At 42.7% G+C, this 15,297-nt stretch overlaps 1 protein-coding gene across 4 annotated transcripts in view; it reads right to left on the bottom strand.

Annotated features, from left to right (window-relative positions):
* The window catches only part of SPART (spartin), a 36,537-nt gene extending 22,391 nt beyond the window's left edge, over positions 1-14,146 (bottom strand). The window contains exons 1-2 of one of the 4 annotated variants that reach the window (XM_037799656.1): positions 14,069-14,146; positions 2,868-3,679 (exon numbers count right to left, since the gene is read on the bottom strand). In XM_037799656.1, the coding sequence (XP_037655584.1) occupies positions 2,868-3,677 (810 nt within the window). In that variant the 5' untranslated portion in view covers positions 3,678-3,679; positions 14,069-14,146. Of the gene's footprint in view, positions 1-2,867; positions 3,680-12,550; positions 13,433-13,649; positions 13,843-14,068 lie in introns of those variants that run through there. The other 3 variants (XM_037799654.1, XM_037799658.1, XM_037799655.1) reach the window with 3 other exon arrangements.
* Positions 14,147-15,297: the final 1,151 nt, after the last annotated feature.

The raw sequence follows: 15,297 nt of genomic DNA, 5'->3' as shown, positions 1-15,297 counted from the left end.
TAAGGTGCCCAGGCCCAACAGCTAACAAGTGGAGCTAGGATGTGAACACATGCAGTCTGGCATCAAAGAGGCCAAAACAACTGTTAATTAAAAGCATAGCTCTCAAAATGCAGAACAGTTCTTTACTAAGCCTAAGAGAAGCGACCTGACATAGCTAAAACAGAACATTAAGTTATGTCATGGAGTCCCTATCTCTTGTGAAATTCAAGAAAATGACACAGAACTGCCCTGAGGTTTCCTCTAGGGAGGTCCAGCTGTCAGCACACCCAGATTTAACCTTACATCCCGGCTATCTAAATGCAGAAGGGATAAAGTTTAAATTAGAATTTCCAAACGCATTCATTTTCATTGAAATACATTCTTTAAATGACCAGAATATAACTGTGCTCATCACCCAGGACACTGTCTTCCCACTATTAAGAAATGTGGGAGGTCAACCTATTATCAAAACATTCTTTGGTGGGCAAGGGTCAGAGAGCATGAAAGATTCCACACAGACGATGGAAAGTTCTGATACATAACCGTGCCTCTGAGCAACAGAATATAAAGATGCAGGGATTCAAATACTCAAGACTACAGATTGACTGTTTCCTGGAAGGTGCCTTATAGTCATTTTCAAATTCTTGTTCTTTAGGGATTCTCTTTTCTAGTCATCTCAAAAGCCAATCTCCATCTTTCCTAAAAGTCAAACTTCAAACGGGTTACAATAAAACTGATTACTCTGTTTTCCAAAGTATGATATATGAACCACCTGTGGTATATAAAACTATTTAAGGTGATATGCAAACTTTTAAAATTTGAGTAATTATGTATTTGACTATATATTAGGAAAAAATACAACTTCAGTCACACAGTTTCCAAGGTGTTATCCTTTAGGATGAAATTAAGATTAACAATTTTAAATATTAAGAAAGTAATAATAGACATATGGCTTTGACAAAAAATTGTGAAAGTTATACTTAAATGACAAAAGCTTGGGAACGTTCCTTTTACTAGTTTATGATTTCCCTACGATTAACTACATCATGGTCCCCTGACTGAACGGGAATGTCCCCCAAATCTTCTCAACAACTTTGTACACCTTTCTCAGGCTAGGTTTTTACACATTGGTGAGCTCATTCATCACAGGTCTCTTTCCCCAGTTTCCCTTTCAGAGGGTAATCTCATGTCCAAGTTCTGTCTGAACTGACTACAGACTTAAAACAGATTTTAACAGGCTTAAAAGCTACATTAAAACTAAAACCAAGAGAAAACTCATTTTGAAGTCCTAGAATTCCAAGACTGTCCATTTAAAACCAACTTATCTTACTCTAATTTCTTAAGTAGACAAACCCCTAGGAACCTTTGCAGCACAGGAAATTATATCTAATGGTGAGTACTTAGTTGATTTGTTGTTTGTTTGTTTTTGGTATAAAAACATGCAGTAAACACATACAGTAAGGCCTACCTGGGACATTCTGCTACAAATACCTGAATCCGTACAATGAAAACCACTTAAATTCAAATTAAATTTTGCTTTCACTCAGGACCAAGAAAGTTTAAAAACAAAATAAAAACACTAAGGCAGTAAACATTTTTACTAGATTAAAGGCCATTTGAATGGTTGAACTAATGTACGGTATTGACATTCATTTCCCTCACTTTCAGCTGCAGAGGCCACAAAGATCTTTTAAATTGCATTGTTACAGTCCAACACTATTATCAGATCTGCAGAATGTTATTGCTTTCATAACCCCATCTCCACTCCACTGTTTTAAACCTCAAGGCTTCTTTTCCAAAATAACCTTCAGGATTTACATTGCCAGAATTCTTCCTGTTCCTTTCAACAATGGCCCAAAGTATCTCTCAGGCAGCCCTCGAAAGCCTGTCTTTAGGCAACCGTCAAGCTGACCCCATGTAAAAGCTGCATAAGAACTGAGAGTAGTGGCTACAGAAAGAGGACAAAAGTACCTGCTTTGCTTAAACAGTGATCTCTCTTCAATGCAAACCCCTCTGTGTACCTAATGCACACTGCTAGTCCTCATTTCTAGACCCCACCACCCCATACCTGCATCCAACCTTTAAAAACCAGATTGTTCACTGGAACATTGCCTTCAGAATACTGCACTAACTCCACAGTGACGCCCTGACGTCAGTACCAGTCTTCACCCTCAGAAGGCGGCACCTGGAGAACTTACCTGCTGGACTGTCGGAATTCCATCCTAAATCACAGTCTCCACTTCCGGATCAGGGTTTTTCACCTTGGCATGGTGAACATTGTGGGCCAGGGCATGTTTTAGTTAATGGAGGCAGTCCTGCCTAGGATGTTTAGCAGCACTCCTGGCCTCTACCCACTAGATGTTAGTGGCACCCCTATCCCCCCAGGTGTGACAATCAAAACTGTCTCCAGACACTGCCAGACACCCCCTTGGTGGATATTGCCCTCAGTGAGAACCACTGTTCCAGAGCGGGGCTGCGTTCACCCCAGTTCAGCTCCTCAGCTGGGGCTTGAGGACATTTGTGGGTATTTATATTACACATCCAACCAAGTTACATAAATCCCTTTAGATATTAAAGTTATTAGGTTTCTTCTTCATATAAAGAATTAAAAATTTAAGGAAGGACACTCTAATTCTCCTCAAAGCCCTGTTACCAAAAATTTAATACCCAAACAAGACTTCATAGTTTTTAAAAAAGAAAAAGGAAAGACTACTGAACATAAATAGATATTTAAGGCTCAAAAATTATATGCAACATATTTACAAAGGAATTAGAACTTATAATAACCTTTCTGCACTTATCCTGAACACATTATAAATACTGATGATCTAAAAAGATGTATCCTATATCAATACTGAAAATTACTTTTAGGTTTGTCTTCAGCTTACCTGAAGAAATCCAGGAGGACGGTTTAGAACCGTATCAAGAGAATTATCCAAGAACCTCACAATTCGAAGGTAGCCAGGATATGAGGGTGCGCTAACCTCCCCTGCAGGGTTTACAAAAAAAATCTGTACTCCATTTGGTATCAAAATCAACTCATCGGCATCCAGCCCCAGGGTCTCAAGAGGAGGTGGCTGGGAATGATTCCTGTAAAAGTCTTCTCCCAATGAGGAATATTCGCCTGAATCTGTCCCGTAGGATACAGTATAGTGACCCTCGGCAGCCTGGGGCGTGTAGGCAGGGGGTGCTTCTGCTGGGCGGCTCTGAGATGGTGGGGACAGAGGCCTGGGTCCGGGAATTGACTCTGAACCCGTATCTGAAGTGCTTCTGTTTACTTCAGGGTGCTGAGGTGGTGAACTAACAGACTGAGGTTCCAGGGGCTTTTCTGACATTTCTTTAGGGGGAAATTCTGGATATAACTTGGGCACCTCCTGAAGATCATTCAGTAGAGAAGTGGCAAGACCCTTCTCTAGAATCTCCAGCCTGGAGCGCACGTTCTGTAGTGTTTCCTTCATTTTCTGTTGCATCTGTCGCGCAGACTCCCACCCAGGCCCCATGTGCTCGGGCTCTGAGGTGGAAATGCTAATTCCTCTGAGCAGGTGTCCTATTCCTTGCTTATAGTAGTTTTTTGCTTCTTCCTTCTGACCCAATTCATCTGTATTCAATCCTTTATTAACAAATAAAAAGGCCTTCTGGTATGCCTCTCTGATGATCTTAATTTCAGCAGCTTCTCCATTTTGTAGCTCTTGCTCCATTTCTGCAAAACAGGAAACATTATCTCTAATTATTGTTTAGCCATTTGCTTACTTATTTATTATCATCTCTCCCACCTGAATATATTTCAAAAGGGCAGGAACCTAGTTTGTCTGTTTTGTTCACTATTACAATTCCCCAAGCCTACAGTAGGCCTGGCACCGAGAAAGCACTCACATATTTTTTGAATGGATAAATAAATGAATGCTCTTGGTCCCAAACATCTTCTCTATTAAAAAGACAAAAGAGAATAAATCAGAATACATCTATTGAATAACTGTCTTTTTCCAGTTTCTTGTTAGAAATAGTTTGGTATCATATCAATCTTGAGGGTTGGAACCAAAGAGTGTCATTAATTCATTACAATATAAATCCAGAGTACATCTGGCTAATTACAAATGAGGTTGACTCATACATTGGAGAGGACAGAAATGAGAAAAAAAATCTCAATGAAGCTTTAAAGCTAACTGACTTGCATTTAAAGGTGGCAGGCTACCCACAGGCAGTTCACCCTGTTGCCTCTGAAAACCCCACTAAAATGGCTGTAATAAGGTTATTAAAAAGGGATAATCATTTTTTTTAATGAGAAAAAGGCATGAACAGATACCTCACAAGAGAAGGTACTTAAATGCCAATAAGCATGTGAAAAGGGGTTCAACCCTATTCCTCAGGAAAATGCAAATAAAACCCACAATGGGGTGCCATCATGCACTTATCAGAGGCTAAAATGTAAAAGCTGACAAGTGTTGGGAAGAAGATGACAACTGGAATTCTCATACTTTGCTGGGGGGGGGTAGTGAAAAATGATACAGCCACTTTGGACAACTGGCAATTCCTACTAATGCTGAACATTCACCCCCTCTATGAACTGGCAATTCCACTGGTAGGAATGTAACTCAGAGAAATGAAGCATAAGCATGGCAAAAACATGTACTTAAATGTTCGTAACAGCTTTATTCTCAAGAACCAAAAACTTGAACCCAGGCTGGCTGCACTGTGGAGCCGTAACTCCTCAAACACCTTCCTGCAGTGGGCTTCAGGAACGCAGGCCCACAGTGGAAGCCAGTATTAGGTTTGCACGGATGTGCCATCTTCAGGCGCTACTGGCCTCCCTTGAGCTGTGACCCCTGTGAACTGGACTGCGTGGAGCCCCTGATAGCCTGGCAGAATTCAGCAATTATCAGTAGAACCCTTGTCTAAATAGCTTAATTCCCTTTCTTGGCCACGGCAGCATCTCTTTGTGAAGTTATCTCTGTGGGGGACTTCTAGTGCTCTGTTGTCTATGGATGCCATGTCTGTCCTATGCTCAATGCAGTCCACGGTGTGGGGGTGGACTGTGGGGATCCAGGGCCCAGGCCCCTTCCCCTCCACAGTGATTTCATGTAGCTGCCTGCCTGACTGGGACAGATTAAAAGTCATCAGACTTCCCCAGGGAAGAAAAAATGCAAACAAAGCACTGAAACTCCCCTCTCCTGATCACTATTGATAAATCTCCACAACCTTGTGTCACAAGACCCTCCTAAAACTCTGTTCTCAGCCCCTCCTTGTCCTAACCCTTATAAACCATCCCGACACCCCATACTTTTGTGTCGCGCTAACTTCCATCTTTCTCAGCCGGCCATCACTGTGGAACCATAACTCCTGTAAGTAACTCCTATTAAATTCATGTCTAACTCTACTAAAAAACAAAACAAAACAAAATCTTGAATCCACGCAGATGTTCACCACCGGGGAATGGAGAGTGCTACAGTCATATAATGCAATAACATACAGAAGTTTAAGACAACAAAACTGAGGCCTGCAACACAGACAGATCCCACCATCCTTCGAGCTACAAAGGTCAGACACAAAAGACGTCATACTGAGACCACAGACTAAATGATTCTATATAAATGGAACTGAAGAACAGACAAAACTAGGTTGCAATAACGAAAATCAAAGTAGTGCTTCCAGTGGGGACCTGGAAGGGACAGGAGGGTACCTTCTGGAATGTGAAAATGCTTTCTGTCTTGATCTGGGTGACCACATGGTTGTGTACATGTATAAAAACCACACAGCTGCAGATGCACAATTAGTGCACTGTACGCACTTCCCTTTATGTCATCCCTTAATAAAGCAGATAAATAACAAAGGCATAATCATGAGGACAAAGAGGGAGGGCGAGAAAGGAAGCAGGCCAGGGGCAACCCACAAAGCAGACAGGGGAAGGCAGGAGCCTAGCTGTCAGTGGGGAAATCAGGGAAGTAGCCCTGTGTGCATCACATCAAAGAACCTCCAAAATGTGTGGGAATTGATGGAATTCAATCTTTCTCTGGAAGAGTAAAGGGAGAGCTGGAAAAAAAGATTAGTTGAAAGACTGCTAACAAATTACTCTCAAATCTCTCCTACATGAGGCAACTAGGACACGATTTTTTTTCATCCCAAGATGACAGCTGTGCAAACAATCCAGAGTAGGAGAGGGGATTCCAGAAAAGATTTCTTCAAGAAACTGAAATTGATAGAATATTTAATGTGTTTCCATGTTTTGAGATGCAATCTACCCAAATGAGGGAGGGTTTGGGGTTTAATTAATGATATATACATGGAAAACTAAGGAAATAAAAGTCAAGACAATATGCTGAACTTGGAAAGAGAAATCAGTATACTACATGACTCAGTCCTGATTACTGTCACAATGTAAACAATGAATCAAGATATGAGCAGAATGATGCTACAACCATATTGAGAAGATGGGAAAATGAATGGATACAAAGTTTGCCTGCATGTGGTGTAGGATAAAAGGTAAAACTTCACCTTTCCTACTGGGAAATTAATGGATAATGTCTAAAACTTAAAAATCAGAAAGTATCTATGTAAAATATAAAGCATACTGTTTTAGAGATATAAAGAGAAAAACGAAAAGAACTGGCTAAGAAAATTGAAATAAGCTGCATTTTGGATAAAGGGGTGAGGTTTGGGTGGCAGGACTTCTGATTTTCATTGTTAGTTGTTTAGAAATATTTAATTCCTTATGTGCATGATACAAAATTAATTACTAACTTTAAAAGGAAGCTACAGAGCAGCACTGTCCAGTAGAATTATAATGAAAGCCTCATACGTAATTTTAAATTTTAAAACAGCTGCAATAAAAAAAGAAACAGGTGAAATTAATTCCAGAAATATATCTTATTTATTCCAACATATCCAAAATATTACTCCAACATGTAATCAATATAAAAATTAATGATAGTCTACATTCTTTTTCATTTTGTACTGTCTTCGAAATTCAGCATGTATTTAACATACCATGCTTCAATTCCATTAGCCCCATTTCAGGTGTGCAGTAGCTACTTGTGCCTGGGACTGTACCTGCCACTACTGCAATTGCAGGGCTTCTTTTATGGTGATCTCATTAAAACTTATCATGGCATAATTAAAGTGATAAATGACTTTTGGCAGCAATCTACACTGCAAAGGCATCACAGGTGCTGATCTAGCTTCCGATAAGTAATATGCTAACCAGATTTTTTGATCTGTAAAATAAACAAGCCACTATCAGCCCTATCATGCAGCTGTTTCATGGTATTTAACAGAATATATTAGTCCCTAATTTAGAAGACCCACTGTTCTGGTTTGCTAATGCTGCCAGAATGCAAAACACCAGAGATGGACTGGCTTTCATAAAAGGGGGTTTATTTGGTTACACAGTCACAGTCTAAAGGCCATAAAGTGTCCAAGGTAACACATCAGAAATGGGGGACCTTCACTGGAGGATGGCCAATTGTGTCCAGAAAGCCTCTATTAGCTGGGAAGGCATATGGCTGGCATCTGCTCCAGAGTTCTGGTTTCAAAATGGCTTTCTCCCATGACGTTCCTCTCTAGGCTACAGTTCCTTTTCAAAATGTCACTCAGCTGCTCTTGGAGCATTGTCCTCTCTTAGCTTCTCCAGAGCAAGGGTCTGCTTTCAACAGCTGTCTTCAAACTGTCTCTCATCTGTAGCTCCTGTGCTTTCTTCAGAGTGTCCCTCTTGGCTGTAGCTCCTCTTCAAAATGTCACTCACAGCTGCACTGAGATCCTTCTGTTTGCCAGCTCATTTATATGGCTCCAGTGATCAATTTAGACCCACCCCAAATGGGGAGAGCAACACCGCTGTGCCGGTTTGAATGTATTATGTCCCCCAGAGAAAGCCATATTCTTTGATGCAATCTTGTGGGGCAAGCATAATAGTGGGGATTAAGTTGGAATGTTTGGATTAGGTTGTTTGCATGGAGATGTGCCCCACCCAGCTGTGGGAGGTGACTCTGGTGGGATACTCCCATGAAGGTGTGGCCCCACCCATTCGGGTGGGCCTTGATCAGTGGAGCCATATAAAACATGCTGACTCAAAGAGACTGAACGGAGTGCAGCTGTGAGTGACGTTTTGAAGAGGAGCAAGCTTGCTAGAGAGGAACGTCCTGGGAGAAAGCCATTTTGAAACCAGAACTTTGGAGCAGACGCCAGCCACGTGCCTTCCCAGCTAACAGAGGTTTTCCGGACACCATTTGCCATCCTCCAGTGAAGGTACCTGATTACTGATGTATTACCTTGGACACTTTATGGCCTTAAGACTGTAACTGTATAGCCAAATAAACCCCCTTTTTATAAAAGCCAGTCCAGCTCTGGTGTTTTGCATTCCGCAGCATTAGCAAACTAGAACAACCGCCATGGAAAATATCCAGAGTCATCACCCACAGTTGGGTGGGGCGCATCTCCACAGAAACACTCAAAGAATTACAATCTAATCATCATTGATAACGTCTGCTCACACAAGATTACATCAAAGATAATGACCTTTGGGGGACACAATATATTCAAACTGGCACACCCACTTTCCTTATCCTACCCTACACCTCGAATCAAAAGCATCCCTGCCTTTCCCTGGAATCCTACCCTGCTGTACCATCAGAATGCCTCCCCTTTCCGCAGAGCTCAGACACTGCTGGGTGAGCACACTGCCCTCTACCTTCCTTAGTGCCCAAGGAGGCTGGGAGCTCAGGGAACCACCAGGGCCTTGGCCTCCCTTGCTTGCCACCTGCCACAGGACACTGCTATCGTGACACCATTTGGATGGTGTTAGGTATGCAGGACACTGCCAGCGTTTCCCTCATTTACTCTTCACCACCACTTCCTGAGGCATGAGCGCTATTTTACAGAGAAGGAACCTGAGGCTTGGAGAAGGTAGGGCCAAAATCACCTGTTTTTGAAAAGCCCTGTAGCCTGTCAAAGGAAGGTTTTTACATTTTAAGTGGTTGTAAAAACAAAGAAGAATATGCGACAGAAACATTATGTGGCCTGCAAAGACTATTTGCCATCTGGTCCTTTACCAAAAAGAGTTTGCTGGCCCCTGCCCTAGATTATGAGTTAAGAAGTCTGATTCCAAAACTCATCTTCTAAATCAGGATTTCTCCATCTTGGCACAACTGACATTTCCGGCTAGATAAGCCTTTGGGGTGAGTGAGGGACTGTCCGATTAGCCGTACGACATTTGGCAGCATCCCTGGTCCATATCCACAGGAAGCCAGTAACAGCTCTCCTCCCCAGTTGTGAGACCCCAAACTGTCTCTAGACATGGCCAAATGCCCCTGGGAGGCAAAAGCACCTCCGGTTCAGAACCACCACTCTAACTGTCCTTCCAAATGGGGAACGTCCACCCCTGGGTACATGGAGACTTCCCAAAGGGACATGTACCAACAGTACATATAACTTTAAGGAAAAGGACTACATTGGTAGTCCTCAATAAACTAATCTTTCTGGGAATGTGCCCGCAGTTGCGTTATCTTGTTGTTTTCTCTCCCAGGCCCCTTTCACAATCCTCCTACATCACAAATGAAGGCCTTCACCAACCCCTGCTCTTACTTAGGTCCCTTGCCCTTGGGTAGAAAGTCCTCCCTAGAGCCAAACAAAAGGAAAAAGTTGTGCAAAAGCCTCCTTTAATTTGGGCACAACACCCACTAACCATCTCATTAAGACAAATTTCCACTAAAGTTCTACTTTTCATATTTAATAATCATTTAGCAAAAGCCATTATGTATTTATGCTGTTCTAAGCAACTGAATACTACTACTTGTAATGATAACTCAATCTAAAAGAAAAACTTTAATTCTTAGGAAATTTTTCAAACTTTAGTTTCAAATTTATACGAATATTTTTATTACAGAAATGTATGACAGATTAATAAAAAGCATTCAAATACATTATATTAAAATGTATTTTAATTCTGCATGGGGTAGAAATCAAAGCAAAATTTCAAGAAGAAAGAACTGTGTAACATATTTTTAAAACTGATGATGATGGATACATAACCGCAATGGCATTATACTCTTTTGGATACAGTTAAAAGACTGATGCTCAAATTTCATTAAAATGTCAATATCTATACTATATGGGAAATCATATCCCTTGAGACTATTTAAAAGGTGTAAAGTGTGCAAGGGTGAACAGTTTTCAAAATTATGTTGGGGGTACATGAGCAAATTAAGGGCTCTACTTTAAAACCATGGATGAAATGCACAATGCTCTCTGGCCCTAAGAAGCACCATAATTTACTACCTCTTCCTAAGCTCTATGTCCTGACACCCTCCTAAACTTCCTTTAATCTTCATACCCTTGGAGACTGGTATTATTTCTGATTTAGAGAATATTTTACAAATATTGAGCAGTTTGCCCAAGGACAGGGCTGGTGAATGGAAGTCAGATTCCATAGTGGATGGCTTAACAAATACTTATCAAGAGAATGAGATGATACTTTTTATTCCAAATCAAATACTCCTACTCTGCTTACGAGTTAGCACAGCAAAGGAGGGGTAATTGAACGTGGAGTGTTTTATGATAGAAAGGCTGAAACCTTAAAGCATAGGTAACATTTGAAGATAGAAGAAGGCATGATGATAAAGGGGATCTAGACAGAAGCAATATTCACTTTGGCATACCTCTAGTTCAAAGCTCATTTTACATACAGTGTGCTGACAGATTTCCTAAATGCTGGGTCACAGGAGGAGCTGAGCTGGCTGGGAGGGTGGGGCACGGTGGTGTGTGGGTGAGGAGCTGCTTAAGAGCCTTACTGGGCATCTCCACCATGGAGACCAAGTTTAGCTGGGAGAAGAGCCTGGAAACCCAGCAGGTGAAACATGTAATGGTCAATTTCAGCCTACTATTTAGACACAGAAAAAAAAAGTGTATATTAAAATACCCTATTTTTATTTTGGACTGGGATTTGCTATGGTCTCAACAGTCTCTGAGAATATACCTTTCACAGAACAGGCACTGTGAGAAGGTGATTCTCTCTCTGTTTTTAAAATCATGCCTATCATATCTCTACGCACAATTAAGTATTCATCCAGTGTCTTGAAGGTTTAAAAACATGCAGCAAAAATACTCATGTTCAAATTACATGTTTTCACAAGTTTTAATTTATCTCTTTTAACAGTTTTATTGAGATATATTCACATACCGTACAAGCATCCACAGTGTACAATCAACCACTCACAGTACCATCATACAGTTGTGCATTCATCACCAGAATCAACCTTTGAACATTTTTCTTACTCCAAAAAAATAAAAACAATAAAAAAAAGAAAAAGTAAAAAAAGGAACACCCACAACATTCCATCACCCCCATCTCACCCTATTTTTCATTTAATTTTTGTCCCCATTTTTCTACTCATCTGTCCATACAATGAACAAAGGGAGTGTGAACCATGAGATTTTCATAATCACAGTCACCCCATGTAAGCGACATAGTTATGCAACTGTCTTCAAGAATCAAGGCTAATGGGTAGCAGTTCAAGAGTTTCAGATGTCCTTCTAGCTATTCTAAAAAACTAAAAACTGAAAAGGGATATCTATATTAACACTTAAGAGTTACCTCTAGAATGACCTCTTAACTCCATCTGAAATCTCTCAGCCACTGAAACTTCATTTTGTTTCATTTATCTTCCCCCTTTGGGTCAAGAAGTCTTTCTCAATCCCACTATGCAGGGTCAAGGGAGACTTACACCCCTGGGAGTCATGACCCATGTAAGGGGAGGGCAGTGAGTTCACCTGCTGCGTGGGCTGAGAGAGGCCACATATGAGCAACAAAGAGGTTCTCTGGGGGAGACTCTTAGGCACAATTATAAGTAGGCTCACAGGCTTTAATTTTTAAAGCTGAGAACAGAAAAAAATCTTTGAAATGCCAATCTGAAGTATTAAATAAAGCAGTAACTATAAGCGTATTGTAAGAAAGGAATAAGTTTCGTTTTCACACAGAGACAGCATGGAATAAGGCAAATGGAGGCAAAACCAGTTTAAACAAGCCCCAGACAAAGAGAAGAGAGAATCTGCCTGCTCCTGATATGGAAAAGTAACCATAGTTACTGGAATGTAAAGAGATATGAGGTAATATCAGAGGCGGGAACTCACAGCAAAAAAATAAAAATTTGGGGGAATAGGCTGATCAGTTCAAAATCTCAATAATGAGCTAGTTGGCTCTCTGGGATAGGCTGTACAAATTAAAATCTCAAAGGATGAATTAGTTAGTGTTCTCAGACAGGCTGTAACCTCTGTAGTACCCAGTCAATGGGGAAACAGGGGAGGGACTTGCGAATTAGGAGTAGGAGATTTAAAGATTGCCATTCTCTTCCTCTGGCGCTCCAGCCTTCCTTCCATGTGTTTGGCTGGACGCCCTATCTTGCAAGATCGTAAATAAATTCTTTTCTCCTCCAGAACCGAGAGAGCGTTTATTCCCTTACAGGTACCGCTTTATTTCCAACACGTATAAAGACTTAAAACACAAAGAAAAAGCTGGTTTAGTCATCAGTGGTGCTCTTAAGTTACAATTTTTAAACATTCTAATAAAATAAGTAACTTATTTACTTACTTCAAACATCCACACGTACACATATGCCTTAAAAAAAGTTTCAGGAGCAAAGGTAAAATTGTCAAATAGATGCTCAGCAAAGTAGTTCAATCTCCACACTAAAAGTAGTAGCCATCAGCGAGTCAGCGTCACAAGTCCTCGTTAATAATTCAGCGCTGCCCCGCAGCTGCCTGCCTGCCGGGGAGGGGCCTTCCCGAGTACCTGCTGTGCTCTCGCTCCGGAGCATCCCACCCCGATCCGGCTGGTTTAGGTGTAGGAGACACACACCGAGGGTTCAAAAAGCTAAACAGGAGAAGGCTTTCTGTTCCAAACGGGGCATATGGAACTGCCAACTCACGTCTTTACTTTAAAGGAGAGCGCACCAGAAAACAACTCCAGTTTTTTTCCTTTTGGAAATTTCAAGAAAAAAAAAATGCTTAATCCTTTCATTTGTGAGGCTACTATTTCAGAGGCGGCAACGACGCCGACCTCAAACCCACTCAACTGTAAGGTGCACCCGGAGGATCTGTAAGACACAGGGCACAACAGCTCAGGGCAGACAGCGGGTCAGCCTCTGGGCGCCCCGAAACCGCGCATCCCAGGATCAACTTTCCCAGCACAGGGGCGGGTCGGAGGACCGCGGCCGCGCCCCACCCTTGATGGTCGCGAACAGCGGCACCGGCGCCAGGGAGAGGGTCGCCGCCGCCCGTCCCGGCCGTTCTGAGAGGGGGGCGCGAGCCCCTGAGAGGCGGCGGTTTCCCAGTCGAGGTAAGCCGGGGACTCCCGGGGGCCCAGAAAAACGACGTGGCGGGGAACTAAGACCAGCTGTCACGACGGCGGCCCCAGGGGACCCCGCCCCTGCCCGACAGCGGCCGGGCCCCCGCGCCGCCGACGCCCCAGCGCTCCCGGCGGCCCCCGCGCACACGCCCCCACGCTCCCGGCGGCCCCCGCGCACACGCCCCCACGCTCCCGGCAGCCCCCGCGCGCTCCGGAGCGCGCAAGTCATCCGCCGCGCAGCCCCAGAGCTGGGGGTCGGCGCCGCGGGCCCCCTTTCCAGGGGGCACACGGCTGTGGTTCCCGCTGTCATCGGCCCGCCCGACTCAGCTCTGTGCCCTCTGACCTGCTAACGGAGTCTGGCGGGGCGTCAGTCCGCCTCGAACCTCAGAGTTCTCCCGAAAACTTAGCGGGTTCGGACGGAGCGACGGCGGGAGGCCCGGAGAGAGTCAGGAGCGCCAACGGCCCAGCGCCGGCCCCCAGCCCGGGCCTCCCGCGTCCGCGTCCGCGTCCACGCCCACCGCGCCTGCGCACTGGCCTTCCCCCGACGGCGTCGTGGACCGTCGGGCCTGCGGCCGCTAGAGGGAGCACCGGCGCGCGGCTGGGGGCTGCGCATGCGCCGAGAGCCTGTGCCCTCGGGGTGTTTCGCCAACTGCAGGGAAGAGAAAATGCGGTGGAGTTTACGTCTTTGGGGAGGCTGTTTGTCTAACGGGTAGTCACTTAATTCCGGATAAATTGGCATGCCTCTCAATCAGAGTTACTTACCGTGCCACCGGGGGAGGTCGTTAAATTTCAAATCGGGGCCCTCGGGAGGGGCAGTCGCGCGGTGGGCGGAGTTGTGAAAAGCCGAGGCTGCGAGCCCTCCCAAATTTTTCATCTGCCCTGAATAACGGCAGTGTCGTGATTTCTGTCAAACTGCAAACTGACTTTTGAAAATAAAATGTTTACATCACTTTTAAATGTAGCCAACCGAATCTAAACAGCCAACTTGAAATCCACCAGCATGAATTTTAAAAAAGATGTGAACAAGCTTTTCTTTAACAGGAGGAAAAAAGTTACATCATACAAATGTCTGTCAAACTGATGAATGGATTAAAAATGTGGTATACACATACAACGGAAGTTATGCAGTCAGAAAAATGAAGTACTGAAGCATGCTCAGTGAAAGATGCCAGACATAGAAGAAGACATATGATTACGTTTTTATGAAAAAATTGTAAAGGCAAATGTATAGAGACAGAAGTAGATTAATGGCTACTACAGACTGGGAGTGGAAATTGTAAGTGACTGTACCTGGCCATGAGCTTTTTTTTTAGGGTGATGTAAATGTTCTCAAATTAGATTGTGTTGCTGGTGCAGCTCTATAAAAATACTGGGACTCGCACTGACTTGTATACTTAAAATGAATTGTATGTTATGTAAATTATAATTAAAGCAGTTTAGGAAACTTACCCTGGATTCAGTGATTATTCAAATTACATGTATTATCTTTGTATTATATGTTTTCTAAGCTTGAATAAATATTTACTGGACAGAGTAAATTTTTATTGGAAATATACCTTGATGCGGTGAAAGGGACTTTTAAATTTTCACTGAGATCAATATATTGGTGCAGAAATATTTATTCCTACAAGGAGACGGAATTCAGCATCAGCTGTATCCCAATTTGAATCTTTGGAGATGTAAAATCTGAAAAACTCAGTCCACGTAACTAAAATAAATACCAATGGAAGAAGTTGCATAATAGCCATGTCACTCAGTTCTTTAACCTACTTTCAACCTATATGCCAAAAAACACTTCTTGATGTCTCATCCAACTTTAAAATTTTTTTCCAATAAATCCTCCTTCCTTTTTTTTTTAAATCAAAGAATTGGAAATCACCTTACTGCAAAAATACTTGTTAGTCATTATAGTTATTCCCTTCCTCAGTTTCTGGGAAGTACGTCAAAAAGGCTTTACAAAGTTTGATCAAATGATTATTAAGTACATATAT

Source organism: Choloepus didactylus, chromosome 12 (genome assembly GCF_015220235.1).
Source record: "Choloepus didactylus isolate mChoDid1 chromosome 12, mChoDid1.pri, whole genome shotgun sequence".
NCBI lineage: Eukaryota > Metazoa > Chordata > Mammalia > Pilosa > Megalonychidae > Choloepus > Choloepus didactylus.
Note: the sequence above shows the minus strand (reverse complement) of the source record. Positions and strands in the feature narration are given on the sequence as shown.